Source organism: Taeniopygia guttata, chromosome 15 (genome assembly GCF_048771995.1).
Source record: "Taeniopygia guttata chromosome 15, bTaeGut7.mat, whole genome shotgun sequence".
In the NCBI taxonomy this organism is placed as follows: Eukaryota; Metazoa; Chordata; class Aves; order Passeriformes; family Estrildidae; genus Taeniopygia; species Taeniopygia guttata.
The window spans coordinates 11,030,611-11,055,352 of NC_133040.1; the positions used below are offsets into that span (position 1 = coordinate 11,030,611).

Genomic DNA, 24,742 nt, shown 5'->3' on the forward strand with positions numbered 1-24,742 from the left:
AAAAATGCTGTTTTTAAAGTCAAGTTCCAAATTGCTCACAGTCGTGCTGTTGGGCCTGTCAACATGCTTCACTCTCTAAACTGGGAAATGTGCTAAGTCAGGCCTACAATCAGCAAATAAATATTACCACTGAAAATTATAATTTCCCAGTGTCTGTAAGCTCAGATGGAGTCAAACCAATGGTCTGTCAACAAAGGGGTTTATAAGTACTGTTGGTATGAGCTGCACAGACTCCTAGCTGCTGCATTTATTTTTAAATTTGAGTACTGCGAAGAGGAAACATCTGGACAATAAAAGTAAAATAAAATAAAATACAATGTGCTATTTCTTTGAAATGATTGATTCCAATTCTGTCTAGCAGGTTTCTCTTTCCAAAATACAGTACTGGAAGTTTATTTGCTCATCCTTTTGTCTTTGTGCTTTTTTCTTTCTTTTCCCTTGAGCGACCTCTCCTGTTTTCTCTGTATCCCTCTTTCCTTGACGAGGCTGCTGTACTGTACAGAACTTGTTTTACCCCCTAATTCCATGGAATTTTATAAGGAAGTAAAGGTAAATCCTTCCAGACTCAAGCAAGTGTTCTTCAGATACTCTTTCCAGCCATAAACCAATACTGATAGAGAGAGCAGCACACTTTGCTGTAAACAGGACCAGTAGGACTTGACAGGTGGGGTTTTTTTGGTTTCCCATGGAATCTATTCCTTCTTTATGGGACACCAGCAGTCCCATATGTCAATCAGACAGCCTAATGTGATTTCTGACCTCCTCCACATTAACCCCAGGGCTAAGAAGAATTACAAAATTGTGGAGCTGCACTGTGTTCTCTCCTGGGCAGAATTAAAATTAGTAACTAGACAGCAAAGTTTCTGAATGTTGTTTTTGTTTTGTTTTGTTTTTTTTTCCAAGTGAAGGTTCCATTAGTGATTTTCCTACAGTCTGAGGGCTCTAATTTGTTGGAAATTGAAGTGGTTTGTAGCAGCTCTGAAGGAACCCTTTGGGACTTTGGCATCCACCAGTGTTAGGGTGGAGAAGTGAATAAATAAAGTGGAAATCTCTGTCAATTAAAGTGTTGTATTGCAGACTTTCAGAGGACGTTGCTTCTCTTAACACTCACTGGGTTTGTGCCTCTTAAACAGCTTATTGTTTAAGAAGAAAAGCTGCAGTCTGTAATAGCAGGAGGGAGCTGGGGCTGTGGTTGGTGTCACCGTGGGATTTCCCCCAGCACCGGTGCTGGCTGCACATCCTTCCCCTGATCTTTGTGGAACTGTGCTGGGAAGTAGGCAGGGAGCTGACCCCACTTTAAAAAAATTATTTAAGCCTCATCAATTTCTTGAGTATTGGTGAACAGTTTGTATCATGAAACCAGGACCTAGGGCAGACAGAGGTTAAAACTTACCCAGTGTTCCTGATAGACTGGAAATAGAAACTTTTCCCTCTAATACCAATACCAGGCTCTGGTGCCTGACCATCTCTTTGTCATCTAAATTGGCCTCTAGCTTTGCTGCTGCTGCCTGTTATGTGATCAGGGGAAGTGTCTCTGTTCCTTGTGCCCCTTATTGCATCCAACAATTTGCTTTTTTTGCCATACCAATTAAACAACTCTAAACTGGCGTCCTGCTCATTCTCTTCCTTCTCTCCTGACTTCTGGCATTGCTCTCCCATCCCCTCCTGTGTGCTGGCACAGGCTTTCCTCTTTCCCACAGTGAGGTGGTTCAGGAAGTTGAACCAGCAGAAAACCCACACTATCTTTCTCCCTTGCAGAAAGGTGGAGGAAGATATAAATACACATTTATAATTTTTATATTTTTTTGGTGCTTGTTTAGCTCTCAGCACTAACCAGGGCTAAGCTGTGATGGATGTAGCCTTCCACCTCTGTCATAAGTTTCCACTGGTGCTCTGTGCATCAGAAGTGCCAGGTGAGTGAGCTTTGAGCCATGATTAGGGTTTCTGTGAATAAAATAAATAAAAAGAAGGCATTTGATGCACTCTCATTATACTTTTTTTTTTTTTTTTTCTCCCAGAAGTAAAAATGAAATATTATAACACTCACTTGCCTATGTTTAGCACGTCTGCTGACTTGCCATTTTGGAAGTAGAACCAGTTCTATTTTTAGAGCTGAACTTCCTGTTTGAGCTCTCTTTAAGTTTGTCCTTTGCCTAACACAGGCAAAGTCTTTTAAAAAAAGTTTAGTTAAACTGGGACAGTTTTGCTAAAAACAGTCATGTTCATGTCCAGATATAAACAGCAATCAATCTGCTTTGAATGAACATTGCAACAAAAGTACAACCTCCAAGAGAATGTATTTCCATGATGTCAGGACATGAAAGTGAAATTGAAGTGATGTGTTGGTGTGGTCATGGGCATCTCAAAGCCTCTGTCTACAGGTGGATTTAAAGATGAATTGTCCACGTGGAAAAATCAAGCAGAACAGCAGTTTTACAATAACTCCCCATAGTCACACTGTGTTTCTGCAATAAGCATCCTCTGCTTTAGCTCATCCAAACTAGAAGTGAGCTGTCTTATTTTGGAGTGATCCCACCCAAAATCCTAAATATTTTATGGTAGTTGATATGCTTTAACATAATAATATAACTTAGTTCAAAACCTTCAAGTGTTGTGCCTTTACCTAAAAATATATATTAATACCAGCATGTTTTGGAGGTTTGATGTAATCACAGTGATATATTTCTTCAGATGTTCTCATAAGTGTGGGGGTGTTGCAAGCCTTTGACGCCTTCAGGTACCCTTCTAGACCAGAGGGGAGCTGCAGGACTTGCAAAGTATGAAGGATGTCAAGTTTTCCTCATTATGGGCTGATGATGAGGTTTCAGAGGGCTGAAAGGATATAATTTTTAAAACATTTTTCTATATTGTTACTGTTAGATATGTTCTATTCTGAGACATTTAGGAAATGATTAATGGTCTTAAAAGAAATTTGATAGATAAATAAACCATAAGATTTCCACCAAATTGTATTCTGTCCCACTTCTCTTGGATCTTGTATTATTTTTCTTTCTATAATTGTTATTTGTGTGCTCTAAGTTTTCAGCCACCTAGTATGCATGTACTACTGGTCAATGCATTGGGATACTGTATAAAAAATTAGAAGTAAAATGCTTCTTTGTATAAGGAATTTTTTCTATGAGCTTTTCACTGTCTGAAGCTTCTAAGAATCACAAAAAATTATGGCTTGGGTAGGTGTAAGGATACTGATTAATTCCATATAATGCCACTAAAACACATGAGGTGCCTGAGCCCCTTTCTCCAGCGCAGTCCTGTAGCATTAAGGCTGAAGGAAGGGGCTGCACAGGCTGTTCCTGTGGCCATGCCCTGCACACATTTTGGGGCGTGCAAACATCTCCTCCCGCGGCTTATCGCAATTCGGCACTTCGATACCAAATGAGAGCTGCAGAGGGACCAGAGGGGAAGGCTGGTGGCAGTTTTACCCCTCCATGAGCAGGAGATGCTGTGACCCCGCTGAGAGGGCTCCTGGCGCTGGGGCACAGACTGGCCGAGCGGAGGAGGGAGGGCAGAGCTCTGCCGAGGGGATGCGCTGGGGCCCAGGAGCTGTGGGGAGAGCTGTGAGCGATGTCCGGGCTCGCCTCCCTTTGTTCTTCTGTGCCCTCTGGTGGCACTGAGAGCGATGGGATCGGGACGCCCCTCTTCGTTTGTTCGTACCCTCACTCCGAAATGCAGGGAATGTCGGGAATAGCTCCACTTGAGCAAGGACTTTCTGCTCGGATTCACATCCCTCCCTGTTAGCAGGGGATATCATAATAGCCTCCCATGGGCAGCAGAAGAATACGTGCTTCCAGCTCCGGGAGCTCCGGGGGGATTAACTGGGATGCAAGTCAAAGCCTCAGTCTTTAGGTACAATTAACCCGCTAGCGAGGCTGGCAGATTTCCTGAGGCTCTGCCAAAAATCCTCCTTTACAAACCAAGGATTTTTTCCCTCATAAGAAGCATAAAGATTAGGCAGAACCAGAGGGCCGGTCCCTCGGCGTTGGAGGTTGGTTTCTGGTTGTCAATACTATATTGTACCTTCAGCGCAGATCTCAATTCAGCCACAGAGAGTTAAAATAATTCCCCAAGGTACCTTTATCCTCTTAATGGACAGGCTTGATACTCATTCTTACAGAAAGGACATTTCCTCTTTCCTCTGCTGTGGGGAGTTGCACCTTTTCCTGCTGGTGCTGTGCTGGAGAAGAGACAACAGCCTAGAAAACTCTGGTGTCATTTGCAGCTCTGATTCACACCTCCTGTGCATTTCTCATACTCTGCTGTGTGGTTCATGTTTGCATTGCTTCCACTGCTCCAAAAATCCATGCTAAATCCACATCATGGAGAAGGATGGGCCCTGCTGAAGGCTGGAGTCTGGCAGCTTGGATAACCTGAAGCTCAGGCAGGGGAAGGCAGTGCTTCACTTGTTGGAAATAAAAATGGCAGTTGTTTGACAACAGAGGATATGATTAAAGTCCCAGCATTTCCCATTCTCTGTTCCCCCTCTGGAAAATTTTTAAAATATTTTATACATGATGGGAAGTGTGTGTGCAAACTCTGCAGGGGAGATCAACAAGTGCTTTGCTGAATGACTTCAGAGATTGAGCCCATAATTCCCAAAGTGTTTGGGGTGGGCTTGGTGAGCTGTGATTTGGGAAATCATTTGCTGGTGCAGGGAAGATGCTTGTGTAGCCTGCATTCCTCGAGGACAGTCCTCTCTCTGGCAAGGGAATAAGGTTTGCTTCCTTGTTGCTCTTGTTTTACCAAGAAGCCGAGAAGACCCACTCTCTGTACCAAACCAACTAGTCCAGGGTGGGCAATGGGAGGCAGGGACCCTGCACAAGTAATTTTTCCTCCAGATGTTCATTTTTATGTGAAAAAAAAATACATTACAGCATATAAAAATGTTGTACAATTCAATCTTTTAGAATCTTTACAGTATCTTGGTTATTAGGCCTCTAAATAAAGGGAACATATATATATATATATATATATATATATATATATATATATATATATATATATATATATGTATGCTATTGTCCACTTAGTGGGGATTTTACTAATACATGGGCTGGAGTAACTCGATGTGTTTTTAAGGTTTTAAGCAAAGCATAGTGCTTCTGCAGCTCATCCTGATGGATTTTTTTTTTCCAACTTACATCCCTGCAATTGATTCTTCTTGTCTCCTTCTTGCTGTTGTCTGTTCCTCTTGTCAGAGATGGCACTAGCTTGTTTCTTAGTTACTGTCTTTGTCATCCTTTGGGGATTCACTTGTGCTCCATGAGCAAGCAGCAGGAGAGGAAGATGTTTCTTTAGGCTGTAAAATCCCCCAGCATCACCACTCCGCCTCTGAGTCACATCTGCTGCCAGAGATGAAGCAGAGCCTCTTATTCCCACATTGCCCAGTCCAGAGCTCTATTGGAAAAACATCCAGGGAAGTCAAGGGTGAAGTGGTGCACGGTGCACTGAAGCTTCCCCTGTCAGCAGTGAGAGACTTTGCCAGGACTCCAGGTGTCTGTTCATCCATGTCCAGTGGGTGATGAGCTGAAGTGAGGGACAGGTGGGAAAGAGGATGAGAGGCTGCCAGGGTCACTGAGGTCCTGCTGGGACCTGCTGAGCTGCCCCAGGTTTGCTTGTGTGGGGTCCCTTCTTTGAGAACACAGTGAGAGCGTGATAAGGGGATGCCTAGGAATTGGTTAACAGAAATGGATCTTGATAAAATGTGTGTGGACCTGCTCAGAAATCCAGCTTGACCTGAGATCTCTCAGTCTGCCATCACTTTTTGGAGCCTCTGTATGCTTCTTTCCCTTGATCTTTACTCTCCTAGATGATATTTTTCACCTTGTTCTAGGAACAGGGGATAGAAGAAAGAGCTGAATCTTTTCAGGACAGAAGAGATAAAGCTGGCAGTGAGCCAGAGCTGCTGTGCAGTGGGCAGTGAACACCAGGATGTGAACCTGTAATTATACATCTCAAATTCGTGAGCAGTACTCCAAGAATCATTATGTATGGGCTTGTTTGACAGTACTGTGGCTTAAGAGAAAAACATCCCCTCAAATTACTCTTTAATTTGGAAGTCAAGAGATTATCAATTCAAATCTTAAGCTCTTCTGCCTGTAATTGATAATCGTGTTCATTTAACAAACCTGCTATTGAACTGCTCCTCATACTCTTAATTCATCAGGTAACTGCTGATTTTTCTTTTGGAAAGGATAATTGAGAGGCTCTACAAGGTTGCTTCCACCAAAGCTGAGATCAGACCTAGACTAAAATATTGCAGAACCCAGGCTCAGCCAGGCAGCCCTTCAAATGGGATAATCTTTCAGTATCTGTTCCTCAACCCCCCTGGGCTGTAGCCACTGCTTTGATCCCAGGCTCTGGAAGCAGAGAGCAGGATGGCTTTCATTAGGAGCTTGTTTAACAGGACTCCACCCCAAGCTGCTAACCTGTGGAATTGAAAAAAGACCATTCCCTTAGATAGTAAAGCTTACAGTTAAAAAAACCCACAAGACCTTCCAGCCCGGAACTAGATTTTATGTATGTTGTTTCAAACAGACAGATGCCAAATTTAAGGACTCTTGTGCTTTTTCACACATGACTAAACTCTCCCCATCCTGCCTCAAGGTGGCAACACTCCAGACAGTCCCAAGCCCAGCCCAAGGATGGGCTCCTGTTCCTTGGCCTTGGAATGAGGAGTTTGACTGACAGGCTGGTGGGACTACTCCAGATTTACACTATATAAATTTTTCTTTTTGATTTCAAAGCATTATAATCTTGAGTTCCTTTGCAGAGTCATTATCACATCTGTCATTGTCATTGCTATCAGGGGCTAAGGATGTTTGTAATGGAGAGCAGCAATCCAAGCTATTAGTCTTGCTGAAATACTGCTCCCAAGCACACGATAGACCAGGTGCTGTAATTATTAATAATTCCCTCTGATGGTGCATCACAGCCCTACATTTTGTATTAATGCAATTTATTCTGAGTTATTTCTTTGGCGGTGAAAATTGTTTTGGAGAGATTTTTTGGAAGCTTTGCGAGTTTGTTTGCTGGAATCGTCTCCTGGAAATGAGGCATGTCTCTCATGGGCTCCTGTTCACTCACACACAAATGAACTGCTAATTAGGATGATGAAATTGCTGGGAGAGGTGAAACCTTCCATTTGGCCGAAGAGAAGATTGTGGATTAATCTGTGTAAAGCTGAAGGCTCGACTAAAACTGCTGCTCAACATTCTGGTGCTAATGAGACTTGTATGTCTGCCACTCGAGGAGCTGAAAGTAAGGCTTGTAGTTTTTGTTGAGAGATCCAAAGTGGGGGCTCACTCCTCTGTGGCATTTAGTGCTTTCATCCACTGGAATTGGGAATGTTCAGCAGTTTACAGTATCCAGTGATGCAAGGCAGTTTTTGCTCTTTGTGGATAGTTTTTGTACATGAGTAATAGCATCTTGAGAGACATATGGAAGTTTAGAAAATTGCAGTATGATTTGGAGAGCAATTTGTCTTGCCTGCCCCCTGCTACCATATTCTATTACTTCTTCATAGTTTTTAATGTACTTCTGCTCACATCAATTCACATAAAGCAGGAAACTGCTCCCTCCATCTCTGTGAAGAATCAACTGATTTGTTCAGTGTCATATTGGGCAAAGAGTCTAGTTCCAAGTTAGTTCCTTGCTCCCTGTTTGAGCTTCTTAGGAGCCATGGAAGGGCTGGTACTGGTCTCATCCTCTTTTCCTGCAGTTTCCCTGCAGTCCCTGAGAACTGATATATATAGATAGATATATAAAATAACATAGATCCATGTATGTATATATACATAAATGAAGGCAAGGCAGATGTTTTGAGGTTGCTGCTGTGTTTGCAGGAAGCCGCCGGATCGTGGATGTGATGGATGTGAACACACAGAGGGGAGTTGAGATGAGCATGTCTCAGTTTGTGAGGTACTACGAGACCCCAGAGGCCCAGCGGGAGAAGCTCTACAACGTCATCAGCCTGGAGTTCAGTCACACCAAGCTGGAGAACATTGTCAAGCGCCCCAACGTGGTAAGGGAGCCCCTGGTGATGGGCTTTATTGCAGCTTCTTCCCAGAAATAAATCAGGGAATTTCAACAAGGTGATGGGAAGTGTCCGGAACTCCTGCTCCTATAGTGTCAGGATCTCATTTTTAGCCAAGTAGAAAGCTGGTCTCCTTAACAGTGGAACTTAATTTACAGGAATTAGGTACCTGATGAGCTGCTAATCATGCAATTTGCACTGATACACAGTTCCTCTCAAGGCATTTAGGGGAAATTCATCCAAAATTAAATACCCATCTAGTATTTTTCCTCCTCTAAAGAAGTTTAAACTATCAGGAAGTGTGGATTCATTATATATGAACACTCCTTTTACCTAAAAAATGTTCAGGGGGCTCCCAAAGCAAAAAAGTTGGAAACACAATTGTTAAATGTAGAAATGTTTACATAATTAAATCAGTGTAATCACTGCTAGGTCAGAATTGGCAGTAGTTGAAGGGGGTAGATTTTTACATACTTTTTAAAGATAGAGGGCTTTTGTGATTTTATTCCCGATGGAGTCACTGGCATGAAACTGTGACCTTCTTAGTAAAGATTATTTAATTTATCTCTGAAATGTAGCCATGTGTACTATGCTAGCATGTAGCTGGGTGTAAAACTACAGCTCTATGTTTTCTTTTCAGACACTTTTTACCTGATTTCTAAGTCTTTTTCTAGTTACAGCAGCAGTTTTTTTCTTCTGGGGACATCTCTTACCCAAGACAATATAAACACCACACTTCTGTCTGAACAGGTCACAAATAGATGGCAACTCTAATTGCTGGTTTGTAGAAGTAATTCTTAACTAGACTCCTTTGTTCTTTTACACGCAGATCACAAATTTGAATATTAAACACATATTTGGAAGTTCATTCAGATTTTCTGCTGTCATTCAGACACTTAGCGGGCAATTTGAAGCTGCTCTGGGGAATTTCTTGTGTTCAATTGATCCCGGTTTTCCCAAACACATTGTGCTCAGTGAGCTTTTAAAACATCTGCGCAAATTTCCTGGGTGCTTAGAAATGAAATACACAGTTGGGTACCTGTTATCACGTGTAAATGGTCATTTCATAGCTGTTTAAAATAGCCTGAGTGCACAGTTGTTTGTAAAACCAGGAATATTTAGATATCACTGAAAGAGAGATTTGCATTCCCACGGGAGTAGAAGAGAGGGTGTTGTGGAGGTCCAGTACCTAAAGTCAGCTCCCATATAGTTGTATAAGATCTTCCCTTGAATACTGCAGAGTTTTGAGCCCATGTAAGGCAGAAATGCCTGATTTACTTTACCTGCTGTGTAAACTCTGGGTTGCAATATCAGAATGTGGGAATTATTTCAGAATCAGGGCAGTAAGCAAGTTTTGTTTTCACATAGAGCTGTGATATTGATGGAATCAGTACTGTTTCCTCCTTAAAATGGAAGATAATAGCATTGTATAATCCCTTTTATGTTTGCATTTTAATGTTCATAAATGCAATTTCTAGGCTGTTGGCTACAAAAATGCCACAGACAGTACAAGAGAAGGTGCTCACAGGTGCCCATGAGACAGAATGTGCACTCAGGTAAACTGACTGTAAAACTCTCCTTCCCCTGTGTTTTAAGGGGTTGAGTTGTGGTGATGAAATGCTGCACCTTAAAAAGTGGGGTGAACCGGACTTTTGCTGAACAGCAAGATTCTCCCTGTCTGTGAGCATCTGCTGCTCTGGAGGAGTTTTAGCTGACAAGAATATGTCCTACTATGTGACTGGGAGCTAACAGCTGATTTTGGTGGCCTTTCAGGTGGACTTAGTCGACTGGGTGGATAATATGTGGCCACAGCACTTGAAGGAGAGACAGACAGATGCTACCAATGCTATTTCAGAGATGAAATACCCCAAAGTGAAAAAGTAAGTCTTTAAAAAGCTCTGATCTTGACTCTCTTAAATAATTTTAACTTTGCTGAATACAGTCTTTAATCAAGTCTCTTGGAAAAGTGCATTTTTATTTTTCAGTTTTGAGCAACTCTGTTTTAAAAGTGGCAGACTGCCCTTAAGTAGTAAATTCTCTGAAAGTGCTGTCCAAAGAAATCACATCACACAGATATGTCACACAGCATAGTCAGAGTCCTGCTGTAGGCTGGGCTTAGATCCTGCCCAGGTTCTAAACTGCTAATGACAGACATTATTAGCTGAGAAATGTTTTGTGAAATGAACTTGAAGTCCATCTTTAATGGGTGTGTGTGACTTCCTAAAAACTCTGTCACTGCCCTTCCTGCCAGTTTGCTTTTCCATTCACTTTTTCAAGAGCAAGGTCAAAGATTGGACTGACTATCCAGGCTCAGGACCCACTCAGGGCAGGTTTGAGACTGAACACAAGATCAGTTTGTCCTGGCTCTGCCTATCTCAGCTCTAGGTTTTGGGCAAGCATAGGCTCACCTTGCTTTTTCTTCTGCTTTAATGTCTTCCTTGAATCTTTTTTTATGTGGTGATTGGAAAAAGGAACTATTTGGGAGCCTCATAATGTGCACTGCACGTTTCATGGGAATGAGTACAGCTGAGACAGGGGTTCCTTTAATGATGTAATGACCTGTATGGCTGATGAACACCAGGTAATCCTGGGAGCCCTTCACTGCTGTTTCTGTTTTATTGGCCAGACTGAATGCTGGCAGCATCCCAGGCTCTGCTGTTGAACCGACCTCTGATGTTCTGCAAATCACTCAGAACTCCTTCCAAACTGTAAAATAGATTGGTACCAACAGATACAAAGGAGTGTGCAGTCAGGAAGTGATATGTAGCATTTACTCTTGTTCTGTAAAAATAAACATTTTGGAAGGTAAAGGTCTCCATAAAAGAAGAGACTCTGTGACAAGCATTGGGGATTATGCTCAGCACCACTGATTTCAGTGGAAGTTAAAGATACTCCTACATTTTGAAAAGATCAGACTGCTCATTAGGGTAACTGGATGTTGGATTGGAGTCTCCATGCATTTGGAAATGTCCTAAGTGACTTGCCTGAGCACTTGCTTCTCAAGTGGTCAGTCAGCTAAATAGCATTATTTATAACTTGCCAGAGCTGAGAAACTAAATCATGATTCAGGGCCTAAGGATTCATGGATGGTACAAGGTAAGAAGTAAAGGAAACTATTCCTCTCCTACAGCAGGCACACTCCAGATGCTGAAAATGATGTAGCAAGTAAACAGAGCAAGGCAGAGATGGTTTGAAGGATAAGGTAGCAACATGACTAACAGAATTTAGCAGAAAAAGCAGAGTACATGCTTGCAGTTCACTACTTGCATCATGAAATGCCAGATGGTAGGTTTCAAAGGGATTTTAGAGACGTACCAAATCAACAGATTTTGACATGGAGTTTTTCCCAATTGTGGAGGGTGGCCTGGTAGAAAGGCAGGAGATGCCTGATGAAGAAGCAGACATGGAGCCGTGGAGGTTGCTGTCACTGGCAAAGGGAAGGTGGAGGTTGACAGCTTGATAAACTAGTAGATGTGATAGGTACAGGGAAGCTAAACACTGAAAGACTGTGAACGCTTGAAATGTGACAATAGAGTTTGATGTTGGGAAAAGGAGTTACCAGGCATGAGTGTTAAAGGCGAGGGTGATGCAGCTGGAGTGATGAGGATGTTGCTACTGAGTGTCATCTCACAGAAAGACTAGAGAAGGATGATTTACAGCACTGTTGGCACAAACCCCTCATCAGTCTGAAGAAGCCACAAAGATAAAACCAGTAACAAACACTGACAGTCTGTGAGCACAAGAGAAGCTGTACCAGATCAGGATGAAGATCTGTGGCTCTCAGTAATCTGTCAAATTGCTGGCATTGATGCCCTGGCAGGAGTGTAAGAATGGTGTGAGCATAAAATGATGCCGCTCTTAAAATAACCTTCTGAACTTTGACTGTCTGCAGTCCAGGCAGGGACTGTCCTGAGGTATAAGTGGTTTCTATGTGCTCAGTGACTCTCAAAGAGATTGCTCTTCCATGAGCTTGACTGGTTTAAAGATGAACTCCTCAAGAGATTGGCTTTCTCCACCTTTGGGAATTCAACTTGTCCCTTTCCTGTAAAGATACTGGTCCCAGATACTGCTGTGAGTATCCAGAGGGTTTGAGCCCTTATTAAGGAAATCATGTTCAGTTGTGGAGCCACAAGTTCAGTGCTATTACTTCCTTCACACTGTCCATTCTTTTATGTCAATCATCTATATTCATATGCTTTATTAATGACTGTTGTTGCTCAGAAATGAGATCGATTCATTCCTTTCTTGTTCTGAGCATTCCCATAATTCTGAGAGTTTGCAGTATGCCATCCCCACCATTAACGTGTTCCCTACAAACAAAAAGCACTCCAGCGAGAGCGCTGCAGTTTCGCAGACACAGATGGCATTACCAGACACAAATGTCTGTCTTGGCTCCTGCACGTCGAGTTCCGTGCTGGGAGTGAAGTTAGAGAACGCTCCATCTGCTGCTTCGGTTACCAGGAGCACCGCGCGCGCTGGAGCCCACCCTGCCCTAAGCTTGGACTTGCACCATTAACTTCTTCCAAAAATTCTGGGTAATGAACTTATTTTTCTGCCTGTAGGTAAATGGCTGCTTACCTCATGGGAGCCTTAGAGGAGCGAATTAAGTGGGGCAATAGTTTATGTCCCCTCTTTCACATCCCAGGGTGCAAGTTCTTGAGAAAAGTCCTGCAGACATGAGATCCTGGATGAGAGTGGGAAGATGTTGTGTAACCAAGAGCCAGCAGAAAAAGGCAATGATATCTTAACATCAGCTTTTAGGGGCAGAAGTTTGTTATATCACCAACACCATTTTCAGGTAGCTCAAAACAAGCTGGGATTTGTTTTTCTGTTTAAATTAATTTAGTACTGAAGCAATCTGGATTATAGCTGAGTCAACCCCCTCCCCCCCAAAAAAAAGTACTAATTTGATTTTTAATTTATCAAAAGAGATAGACCTGCTGAAATTATTATCCTCTTTATTTGGTTTTGTGTTTGTAGCCATGCAAGATTATTTGCAATGCAGTAACAGTGAATAGCTACAGTTCAGGACATGAAACAGTATCAGGAATTTCTAAGAACTTGGTAATATCTGTGCTGTGGAACAAATGAAAACGAAAGCTTTAGTCACTGCAACATCCTTTTACCTTCAGCATTCCTTCTATTACTTTAAATATCTAAGCACTGCTGTAATAGGTCTCTATAATGATGCCGGCCTTCAGTTAAGGATGCAGTATGTTGTGTGGAACATCTACCTGTTCACAAAGGAATGCTGCTCTGTTAGCATGTCCTCAGCCCTATTCTCCCTCTCTCAGGCTGTTGTTCAGCCATCCGTTCCTTTCTATTCATTCCTTTACTAAGTAGGGATGGATTTAAACAGATGCTAAAATGCTCTGCTGAGCTGTGGTCTAATTAGAAGCTGAGGGTGCCTCTGGAGACAGGGAATCCAGGGATTTCGCAGGTCCCACAAGGCAACCTGGCACTGGTTTATACATGTGAGAGACTTGTCTGCACTTTGTATGCCATTTATGGATTGCTTTTGATACAAAACCTCTATAAATATAATTCAGCAAAAAAAATTACACCAATAAGTGCGTGTTCGTTAAGACTTTCTAAGCTAGCAAAGTAAATAAAATGTGATGTCTTCATATCAGTGCACGAGTCTCAAATCCTCCTTCAGGTAGAACTTGGAGGAGCAGCATCACACGTGTAACTCAAATAACCACCAGTGTTTACAACAGTTTGTGGTGGCCCTGGAGCTGAACAGCCTTGTCACAGGATGAAGAAATGAGCTGTGCTCTCACAGACACCAAACTGCTGTTTCAGGGGCAGACAGGCCTGGCTCGCAGTGAGTTGTTGGCTTGGTTCAGTTCACTGTGGTGGGAAAAAAAATTAAAAATCCGAGCCCACCCCGCACACCCTTGGTGTTCCACCGGGGCTGGGACCGGGCAAGGGGGCGACGAGGGAAGTGTCGCTTGTTTTGGTGCCAGTGTGGTCTGAGAGTGTGATTTGCAGGCACTTCACAAACTCTCCGGTGCATGGCAGAGAAGTGGCTTCTCTTATCTGGGTGTTGTTTCTGTGTGTGGCTGACTCGGACCGTAACCCCTCAGGGCAGGAGCCGGGCCTTTCATGCGCGTTTGAAGTGCGCGGGCTGTGGTGGCCGCGGTGTGGGAGGATTCGGTTCGTTCCCTCGGGCTGGGAGCGCTCGGTACCGCTCCCAGAGGGGGACGGGGCGAAGCTTGGTCCCACACGGGCACAGGGCCGGCTCCGAGCGGCCTTCCACGGGCAGGGCTGGCCCGGTACTGGGGGTCCTGCGGGGCACGGAGAGCCGTTGTTCCTCATCCCTAACGGGGGAGCCGGGTTCGTCCTCGCTGGAGCAGCCAGGGCTCACCCCTAGGGAAGCCGAGGCCCTCCGTGAGGTGATGCTGGGGCTCATGCCCGCGGGGCAGCCGGGCCCTCCCCAGCGGCGGAGCCCGGTGAGGCGAGGGTGGGGGCGGCAGCCGGGCCGGTGCCTCCCGGGTGACAATGGTTTCTTTTGTCTTGCAGCGCAATTCGTGGCTTCCAGTTGCAGGGCCCCAGTGTGGGAGCGCTGTCGGTGCGGGCCGAGGCGGCCCGAGGTAGCCTTTGTTCCTGCTGGCAGCCCCTCGCAGGCCCGGCAGAAGGGCCCCCGCGGGGCCGGGATGCTGCCGGGGGCCGCTCTGCCCCGACACCGCAGCGGCGCTCCCGGCCGGGGATGGCGAGCGAGGCCCGCGCCTTTCCCCGCCACTGGCACTTGCAGTTGGCTCATGGGGCTGTGGTATTCGGTTTCAGGCTCAGGGATTTCAACCAGCCGGCGCTGCTCCTGGGAGGAAGGAAGAGTGAGCTATACTTTTCTCATTGGCCCGAACAAAAAACAGAAGCCTCTGCTGGGGTTTGGGAGTGGTTTATGGGCTGAGCTCAGTGGCAGGGGAGCCCTCGCAATGCCAGAGGGAATAGAGCCGTATGGTGCGCGGTGCCTATTGCGGGAGAGAAGGAGCTGAGCTCAGGGTAATGCTGCTGCCTGTGCGTCCGCTCGCGTCTCCCGGGCCCATGTGCATGAACGCTGCCGCTGCCTGCCCTGCCCGGCGCTGCCTTCGCATCCCGGCGCGGCTCTCGCTGTCTTTGTTTCTCTGTTTGCTTGCGGGTTTGTAGCGATGCGTGGCGAGTGCATTGTGGGTTTGCCTGGGAGTGTGGGCTCTGCGCTGGTTTATGGAGCGGTGTCTGTGTTGTTCCTGTGTTCCCAGCTCGCTGTGTTTGCTTAGTGGTTTAGCTTCATTTGTGTCATCTCCCTCTCTTTTTTTTTTTTTTTTTTTGGATCTCCGTGTTTGTTCTTCCTCGTGAGTTTGCAGGTTACTCCATATTTCTTCGCATCATTTCTCTAAGAAATTTTCCCAGATGTTTGTGGGTTTTTCTGGTTGTTTTTTTTTTCCTCTTTTATTTTTTTTTTTTGGGGGGGGGGAGGGGGTGGGAGGGGGAAGTTCCCCTTTTTTCCACATCACAAATCCTTCCTCCAAAATAACAATACATTAACTGGACAAATTTCAGGCTTGTGGAGAACACAAACCAAACTCTTCAATTGGGAAGGGAAGCTCCCCCCCAACAGATTACAAGCAGCTGCGTGTTTTAAAACCCTGTCTGAGGCTGTGCAGGGAGATAAAGTGGAGTGTGCAGGGGTTGGATGTGGTAGCAGTTGTGAAAATATTCAACCTGGGGCATCATCTGGGTCGCTTGTGTTTTCAGGGTGTAACTCTAGTCAGGTTGTCTCCCCATGCCTGACAGGGGATTGTGTCCCTGGAGCCACTGTACTTGCCCTGGCCCAGAGCGCTGTGGCCACAGCACACAGTGGGATGTATTTCCTAGATTTCTTTCAACGTGGATGCTGTGTTAGGGCTTTTTTCCCCCCTTTTTCCTTTTTTTTTTTTTTTTCCACTGTTGTTATGGAAAACCCTGAAAAGTTGAGTGGTTCCCCAAATTAGCAGCTGTTGGTGATGAGAAGCCGCTGGCTGAGGCTGGAGCCGAGCGGTGCCTGAGATTAGCAGTGCCATGGAGTGTGCTGGGACCATGTGACTGCGGTGTACATTGGAAGAGGAAGCTGTAGAGGTCAATGCAAAGGCATTGTGCCAGACTCTGGCAAACAGGGAGAGAGCTGGATGGCGGAAGATCCTCCCGCAGGCTCCTGAGCCGGCTGGGAGCTGTTGGGCTTGGACAAAAGCAGGCCTGGGAGATTAACAGCATAAATTAAGGCATGGCTTGTTTGTAGATGGAAAGAAAAACACTTTATTTTCCAAATGCTTTGCAGGTTCTTACTAATCGCCGTAAGTGACTCTTTCACTAAAACCACCTTTATTGGAGTGGAAATTGTGTTTAGAGGAGTTTCAAGAAAACAGAGGGGAAAAATGGAAAAACAAGGAAAAGAAAGAGTTGTGTGTTCACAGTTATACCTGCTTTGGTGTTTTCTCACAAAACTAAATTTAAAGTGCTTTGATTTGACAGGATTCAATCCTGTTATTACCTCTCTGAACATAAACAGTTTGCTTCATGTTTAGGTTATTGACTACTGAGAAATAGCTAAAACCAGCTAATGCCCAGGCCATGTTTGCTCTTCCAGAATAACTTAATTCAGGAAGTGATTTTTGATAGGTAGCACTGTCTAGAAAATTTTTGTTGTTAGTGTGATGTATTTTATATCTGGCATTCTGGAAACTGAAAATAATTGACTCCATAAGGATTTGAATTTTTTTACTTTAAAACAACATGAACCTCTAATACTCAACACTGCTTACAAGCTGAGAATTTCTATGCTGATTTCTTTTTCCTAATGAGCAATAATTATTCAATCTGTGACTTTTTGCAGTTTGGCTGGAAGAAAAGCAACTTCCTTTCTGGGCTTCTTTTATTGTTTTTAAATTCTATCTGACTTGTAATCAACAACATCTTGGTAGAGAAAACATAAAAGGAGATTTTTTTAAAAAAAAGTGTTTGGGAGGGAAGGACTCATATTTTGAAATGGAGCATATTGAGAGTGTAGACAGCTTCTTGGCTAGCTGTGATTTTTGAAGCATCTGAAATACCCCAGGGGCAGCAAAAGCTTCTTCCTGCTTCTGAAGGATTAAAAAAAAAATTTAAAGAATTCCAGAGTGGGCAAGAGGAGAGACGTGTAATTGCACAAGGAGAGGTTTTAATTGTGAGATGAAGGCGCAGGACCTTTTTTGAAGCCCACAAATTGACTGTCTTCATGACAGCATTGCGTATCATTCTGTCAACTCCGGCTCGGGATGTGGTTGCTAGGCAGCGGCTCTTATGGACCCAGAGTGGCTCTGATTTGCCAGCCTTCTGCAGACACATGGTAAGGTCCTTCCCAGCCTATCATCTACAGGGACTTCTGCACGCCGGCTGCATACTGCTGAGCTTCTCCTACCTGAATGTGAGCAGGAAAAGACACACTTAAATCAAACCTTTTTTTTTTTTCCGCTCTATTTTTTTAAAAATTTTTTTTTTTAACAAATCCCCTTCCGGTAGTGTTTCCATAACTCCCCTTAAAAATCAAACCAAACCAAAAAAAAAAAAAAAGCCATGAAACGGAGACCGGAACAAGGAAAAGAGGTTAGTGGGTTAAGTGGTGTGTGTTTCCTGCGTTTGCAAAGGTGCCTACAGTGAGGAGGGCGGCTGTGATTCGGCCATTAGTTACAGATGGTGGCTGCAGGCTGGAGATTCCTGCAGCCAGACCACAGCTCTTGTGTCTTTTCCAGCAATGCAGACTTTAAACTGCTCAAATCCTGTATCAAGACGGCGTAAAAAATAGTGGATTTGATAGTTACTGTGGCTGCCAGCTGGGTCCTTTATGTGTTTTGATGCAGAATGCCTAGAAATGTGAACAAAAAGGAGTTAGTTTGCCAAATGAGGTTTCTGTCCCCTAATCCTTGCAAAAATGGCATAAGTGGCAAGTAGGTAGAGAACATTCAGGAGGATTTATAAGCAAATTAGATTGTTCAAAACTTTGAAGCAATTTGCGTACAACTTTTGGTGAAGGTTGTGTCTCTGAAGTGATGAAGGAGAGCATTAAACAGATCACCCCAGGGACTGGCAGTGCCATAAGAAATATTTCTGAACAGCCTAACTTCTAATGTTTTTCTGTTCCTTAACTCTGGAAGCTTTAATTCCTCTTGTATGAACAGCAAACTCAGACATGGAGAGAGCGTTTTTTAGTAGAATCCTTGTTACCTTCATGAGATAAATTCCTGTACTGTAAATGCAGAAACTTAATTGGTGGAAGCAGCATTGCACAGGCAGTTAACCTCTGCAAATTAAGATGTGAAAAATACTGTTTCAGATTGATTCATTTTTGTCCTTCACTCTACCTGCAGGTACTGTTTGATGAGTGTGAAAGGATGCTTCACTGATTTTCATATTGATTTTGGTGGCACTTCAGTGTGGTATCACGTTTTCCGTGGGGGGAAGGTAGGTGAACCTTTTTTGATATTTGGTTTTATTTCTTTGCACCTCTTGCAGAGGGGAGGGGTTGTTTTATTTCATTTTTTTTTTTCCTTTCTTTCTCTCTCTTTTTTTTTCCCTTGAGGGGATCAGCCAGTGATCAGACTGCTTTAGCAGCTTTGTTGATAAACACAGAGTTTACTGAACTAGAAGGACACCAGTCACCATTATGAAACAAACAAGTGATTTATTCGAAATACCAAATGTGTTATTTGCTGGTGGTGGTGCTTTTAGGCTTGCTGTTGCTGTGTGGTCCAGAAGTATCTTGCAGCAAGATGTGGCTGTCTGTACCCTTATTGGGTCAGACTGCCCTCACAAGTCTCCTGTAGCTAAAGCTTCTGTTCCTTTTAGAGATTCCACCTTTCTTTGGTGTGTACAGCACAATAAGCCAGAACTGAAACATTAAAGGATACAGAAGCCTTAAAATACGCAGCATGTACAGCTGCATTGCCATCTTTCCTGGTTTAGGATGTTTTTCCCAGTTGTAGTGTGGACAGTGTACGGTGGGAACTGAAGTCAGTGGAACAGCTCCTGTTCCTCTCTGTACCAACACACTGTTCTGAGCTGCAGGTAAACCACAGGCAGCTTCTGAGTAAGATATTTCTGGAAGAGAGATGACAAGTGACAGTTACCCAGCCACTTCCAGCACGTGGGCTAATTGCTGCTGCTGTCTGTGTGTGCCTCTGTGTACAACACCTGGAAAACAAGTGTTTCATGCAGAAAGCAGCTCATTTGCCTAACACACTGTAGCCTTGGTGGAGTTTCTCAGCTGTTTCTTTTTGTTGACTGTTGGTAATAATGAAATCTTCATTTTGTTTTTAGATCTTCTGGCTGATTCCACCTACTCTGCAGAATCTAGAGCTTTATGAAGAATGGGTTCTCTCAGGAAAGCAAAGTGATATCTTTCTGGGAGACAGGGTGGAACGATGCCAAAGAATTGAGCTGAAACAAGGCTACACGTTCTTCATTCCTTCAGGTATCCCTGTTAACTAACCTTCTGGAATGATTGGTATTGTGTTTTACTATCAGTTCTGTGTAAAACAATTCTTCACACCTAAACCCTATACTGACCTCTTTATTTGCTGTGGCAGAAGAAAGGCCAGGGACTAAATGTGCTTAATTTTCCAGAAATTAGGACTGATGGAAAATGTACTGTGAGGAAGTGTGTGAGTGATCACATGTGTTTACTGGGAGAAAGGAGAGAGGAGTTGGGCCTCTGGAGCTGTCAGTTCACCACTTCTCATCAGAGCTGTACTGTCTGCTGCTGTTAGCTTTCTGGGAAAGACAGTTTTCTTTTTTTGTGATCTCTTCTGGCAGGTTTCACCTGCAGTTCAGTAACTCGCTTCTTTGCCTCTATCTGTAGCCAGAGATGGGTCTTGGTGGAACTCAAGAGAGATTCCAGTCCATGGGAGAGCAGGTGCTGTGCTCCCTCAGGTTGCTTCTTGGGGAAACAGCTTTGTTGTTATAACTGTTCAGATGGTGCTGAATCTGGACATCTTCCAGCAGCCCAGTCACACTCAATTTTACACTGCTGCCCACCTCAGTAGCTGTGTTGCATGATCCAGGCTCATCTTGCAAAGCCAACAGATAGTTGTTGCTTTGAAGGCTGATGCTTCAGCCCTTTCTGCTCCTGCCTAAATTGGATTAAGGATGGTGGAATGTGTAACAGCCCTCCTTTAAGATGATATCAGACTTTGCTTTCTGTGACTATTATGGGATCATAAGTTTGTTTATAATAATTTAACACCTTGCCTCTGTCGATTGGATCTTACTGGGGAAATACATATAGGTAGACTTTCTACATGACAGAAAGGTAGGCTGGTAGATTTTCAGCTCTGGAATTAATTACTCTGTGGAGATAGGATTATTATTTTTTAACCCTAGAAACAGAGAGAATGCAGGCCATGTAGAGACAGGGACAATGTTCTTCTCATCTGGGGAGTCAGGATCAATTGAAGGCCACAAATGTGCACATTTGTAAGTATTTGGTAGGAATCAGCCTGGGAGATGACAGGAAAAATTACTTTGAGGGTGAAGGAGTTAATCTGTTAGGGGAATTAGATCTTGCCTTGAAACAGGTCAGAATGTGCCATTACTGTTCGAACTGGGTGTTTGAATGTGGCTGTGCTGTTTGCTTAGATCCCATTACTGCATCTTCTATTTATCTCCATCCTCCTGTGAAAAGCCTCCTACAAGTAAGACTTTCTGTATGTCAGTTTAGTCATGTTCAGCAGCTGGAAAACTGCAGGTTGTGGGAGCTTGGACAGGACACAGCTGTAACATGGTGGCTGACACAAAGTGATTCCAAATGGGTTTTTGACTGTCGTTTCTGTTTTCTTAGGAAAGCCCCAAGTACAGAAATGCCAATACCTCAGACATTTGGCTCCATGCCAGATTTGAAAGGCATTTATGAATAATTTCTCTGTGAGCACCTCATAGATTCAAGGATTTTTGCTCTGCTCTATGTTGTTTGGAAAACTTATTTGCAAATCTCTTATTTGTGTGAAAGGGCATTATTTCTGCCTTTGTTTTAAGAGTATGGAAATGCCTAATTAAAGGCTGTTCCAGGTCAGTGAATTGAGCACAGCTGTGTAAAACAGGTCAATTCCTGTGACCTCTTTGCTCTGGTTTGTGCACATATCATGTTAGTTAATGTTTAAAAGTGGTTTTTATGTGCTTTAGAAGTGTTCTTAGTGTTTAGATTTTGTTTATAGATGTCTGTAAAACCAGCGTGTCCTGTAGTTTCAATTGAGCCTGATAAACCCTTGACCAGCCTCAACTCATCCATGAGGAAATACCTTCTAATTACAGGTTTGGTCACAGAAAGTGTAGAGGAATTAGTGCTCAGCTGGGCTGTGAATAGGGAACATTTCAGCAAGGGACCATTCCCATAAAATACCCTGCTCTGCTTCTGCTTTCAAGTAATTTTTGGGAGTAGTCCTAGAAATGCTGTTACACCATAGCACTGTGAGAGTGAGGTAGGTAGAGAAGACTGTAAGAGGACAAGTGAGGGAGTGAAATCACAATGTGCTGGGAAATGGAAGGTTTGTCTGAGAATCTGGGATCAGCAGTAGATCCAGTAAATCCCCAAAAGTACAAACACTTGGACAAGAATGGGGATCATTCTTGGGGAAGGCATAATTATAGTGCTCACTAGGGCCTCAGGGTATTTTCCTCTCCATCACTGCCATCATCCTTTCAGGATTAAGTTTAAACTAGTAGATTTCTCCTGGTGTTTGTAACCCTGCAGAGCACTGAGAGCTCAATCTCAGCTGTGGTATCAAGGAGGAATTGAGTCTAATATCATCAGCACAGTGAATTGTTATGGGCTAAGGTGCATTTTTCAGCATGTTAGGAGTTCCTCCTAAATATGGGGAGGGGGAGGGCAAGCTGGGATTCTGAGGGATACTTTTGCAGGCATCCAGCTGTACCCTGGTAGCCCCATAGGGCTGTTCCACACGAGCCATGCATTGTTACATGTTCTCATCTCCAACTCCACTGATCACCACTGGTGAGTCAAGGATCTAAAGTCAGTGGTAAAGTGATAAAATCAACTAGGAACCTGGCATTTTCCATTAATGCAACTGGTGTCAGTGTAATTGTTGATTGAGAAATACACACATTGTGCCATTCTGAGGTTTATGGCCAGATTAGATGCAAGATGCTGGACCAGCTGAAGGTTTAGGAGGGGAGGAGGCCATAACTGCTGCCAGTGTCAGGGAATGACTTTTACATTTTTTCCTGTAGAACTCAAACTGATGTTTCCCCAGGATGGGAGCAAACTTTTCCTGATACAGGAAAAGTGCTGCGGCCCCAGGATTTTTACACTGTGTATGTTACCATGGGCAGAGTTTAGTATGTAAAGTTTTCATATGGTAAACATTCACCACAGATGAAATCTGGTCAAGATAACACATATCAGTCTGGAGTAGTGGACAGGGGATGCTGCCTATCTGACTCACATCCAAATAAAAGGGAAATTCTTTACAAAGTGTGCTTCAGGTGGAAACTGTGATGATCCAGAAGAGAAAAAGCATAATTTCAGTGCTCAGTTATTGTCTCAGTAGAGAAACAACAGTCCAGTCACAGTCAAATCTAGAGCTTGTCCAGTACTATTTTTGCTGTAGTTTTCTTCCGCACCATGTGATGATTTTTCAGGGGGGATGTGTGAAGTGTTTGGAGTCTGTTGTAGTGGTGCTAATGGAGTAGTAATTAAGGTATCTCCCATCACTGTGCTGGGACACAGAATCAGTGTTTGGGCAGCATCCCTCAGATTTCTACAGCTCAGGATTTCTGTGGATGTGTTTTTGGCTTCTACACGCCAATTGCTCTGTTACATCCTGGCTGTTCCTCTGCAGCCTTTTTGCACTAAGCTAATGCCAGTTAAGCAGGTTTTTTTATCTTTGGGGCTTCTCCCATAAGTATTTCCTCCTTTTTCATCACTGCATAACTTCACTGGAACCTTTCTCTCTCCTTTGCTTGCCCTTCACCCTCCACTCCAGTCTTTATTCTCTGTAAACTGTCTTTCACTTCTCTCCTTGCACTTGTTTTCTCAAGTGGTTCATTCATTGATTTCCCTCTCTCTTGGTCTCTGGACACCACATTAGTTCTTCTCATGTCCTCCTAAACATCATTGTTGTTTCCTAAACCCAAGCTCAAAACTAAGAGTGCACAAAAATTCATCTCTTTTTTCAACCCACTTGCTCTTTTAAGTTTTGCTGAATATGTAATTTTGATTGTGAGTGATGGACCTCTGACTTGGATATTGTCTTTCTCCTCCTGCTTGTTGTCCTCTACAAACAGTATTTTGCCATAGTTTGAAATATGTTAAACTTGTTTGCTTTTCTCTCAGTTTTTTGGTAGGCCTCTCTTTCAAAAAATTACATTTGAAGTGCAAGTGTCTGCACCAGACATATATACACTTTTTGTGTATGTATGTCTGGTGCAGACACTTGCACTTCAAATTCTGGGGAGTTTGCACATGTAAAATTGGTGCGGACAAAAGCCAGCTTGTAGTATCTTGTGGAAAATGTGTCTTGCAGTGTTTTTGCCTGCTAATATTGTGAAGTCAGAGAGCACTCAGTGTCTTGAAAAGGTGAACTCCAGCCAGTTCTGGATTGTCACTGATGTTATCTGCCAGAATATGGATAAACTTGGTTTTTCTTTTTTTTTTTTTTTTGTGAAGACCACTTTTGCTGACCTCCGAGATAGTCGCCACATTTGTTGTGGATATAAGTTGATTCCAGGGTTTGCAGTGGGATTGGTCTCAGAAAATTTGCAAACATCCTTCTTTTAGTTCCTTTGGGAGGAGATGGCTGATGCTGCCGAGGGTTGCTCTATCATCCTCTTTTTCTTACAGCCTTTTTCTGAGCCTCTGTCACTGGGCAGAGGCAGTGCGCTCATGAGCAGCTGTGGATGTGGGTTGGGTCTTCTGATCTTTCTGTAGGCTCTTCAAATCTGTAGCTTTAACATGAGTCCACGGAAGAGGTGAGATATTGGGCTGCCATTAGATATTGCAGAAGACTTCTGCAGTGCTGATTTATTCAACATTCCTGTGGTATGATCAAAATCCAGACAGGGTGACCTCCTGTCAACTGGATGATGTTCCTTTCTGGTTCTTCTAGAAACTTCTCATGTTGCTGCATGCAATTTCATAACAGTTGTGTTTCACCTGGGAGCTGGCAGTGTTCCACTGAGGAGTAAGCAGTTTGTTTTACTTTATTTTTCTTATGTTCTCTGTACTGCACTTCAGGGCCTTTGGCATGGAAACATGCTGTTAGAGTGTCTCTTAATTATTGTGGTAACCTGAGAGTGCTCCAGAGTTCTTGTCTCCAGTCAAATGCAGGAACAATGACCTTTCTCAGATGAATGTTTTTGGGAAAGAGAGTGGACAGAAAGAGATGTTCTGTGTGAGCTGCGGGCAGCTATTTGCAGGGATTCAAAGTGTTTCAGATGCTGTCTCAGTGGTTATCAGTGGCATTTTGCCTATTAGGAGTGTGTGGTCCTAGGTCACCTCTGCTGTGCCAGTGAGAGTTTGATGGATTATTGTGTGATGGGGCCAGAAGGTGGCACATAGCCCTTACAGCAGGGAGAATGACAGGCTATTAAAGTCTGGCTGGTATATTTTTTGCAGGGTGTTGTGCTAGGGCTGCAGAACTGCCTGGCTGGTTTTTAGTTGCTGTTTAACTTTTCCCATTCTGA

At 43.7% G+C, this 24,742-nt stretch overlaps 1 protein-coding gene across 8 annotated transcripts in view; it reads left to right on the forward strand.

Moving 5' to 3' along the window:
- The window catches only part of KDM2B (lysine demethylase 2B), a 105,725-nt gene that overhangs the window by 16,618 nt on the left and 64,365 nt on the right, over window positions 1-24,742 (forward strand). For 5 of the 8 annotated variants that reach the window (XM_030285340.4, XM_030285343.4, XM_030285341.4 and 2 more), the window contains exons 5-8: window positions 7,863-8,041; window positions 9,827-9,933; window positions 18,415-18,508; window positions 19,364-19,517. In XM_030285340.4, coding sequence (XP_030141200.1) covers window positions 7,863-8,041; window positions 9,827-9,933; window positions 18,415-18,508; window positions 19,364-19,517 — 534 coding nt within the window. Of the gene's footprint in view, window positions 1-7,862; window positions 8,042-9,826; window positions 9,934-14,710; window positions 14,890-14,913; window positions 15,059-15,079; window positions 17,654-18,414; window positions 18,509-19,363; window positions 19,518-24,742 lie in introns of those variants that run through there. The other 3 variants (XM_072936095.1, XM_030285344.4, XM_030285345.4) reach the window with 3 other exon arrangements.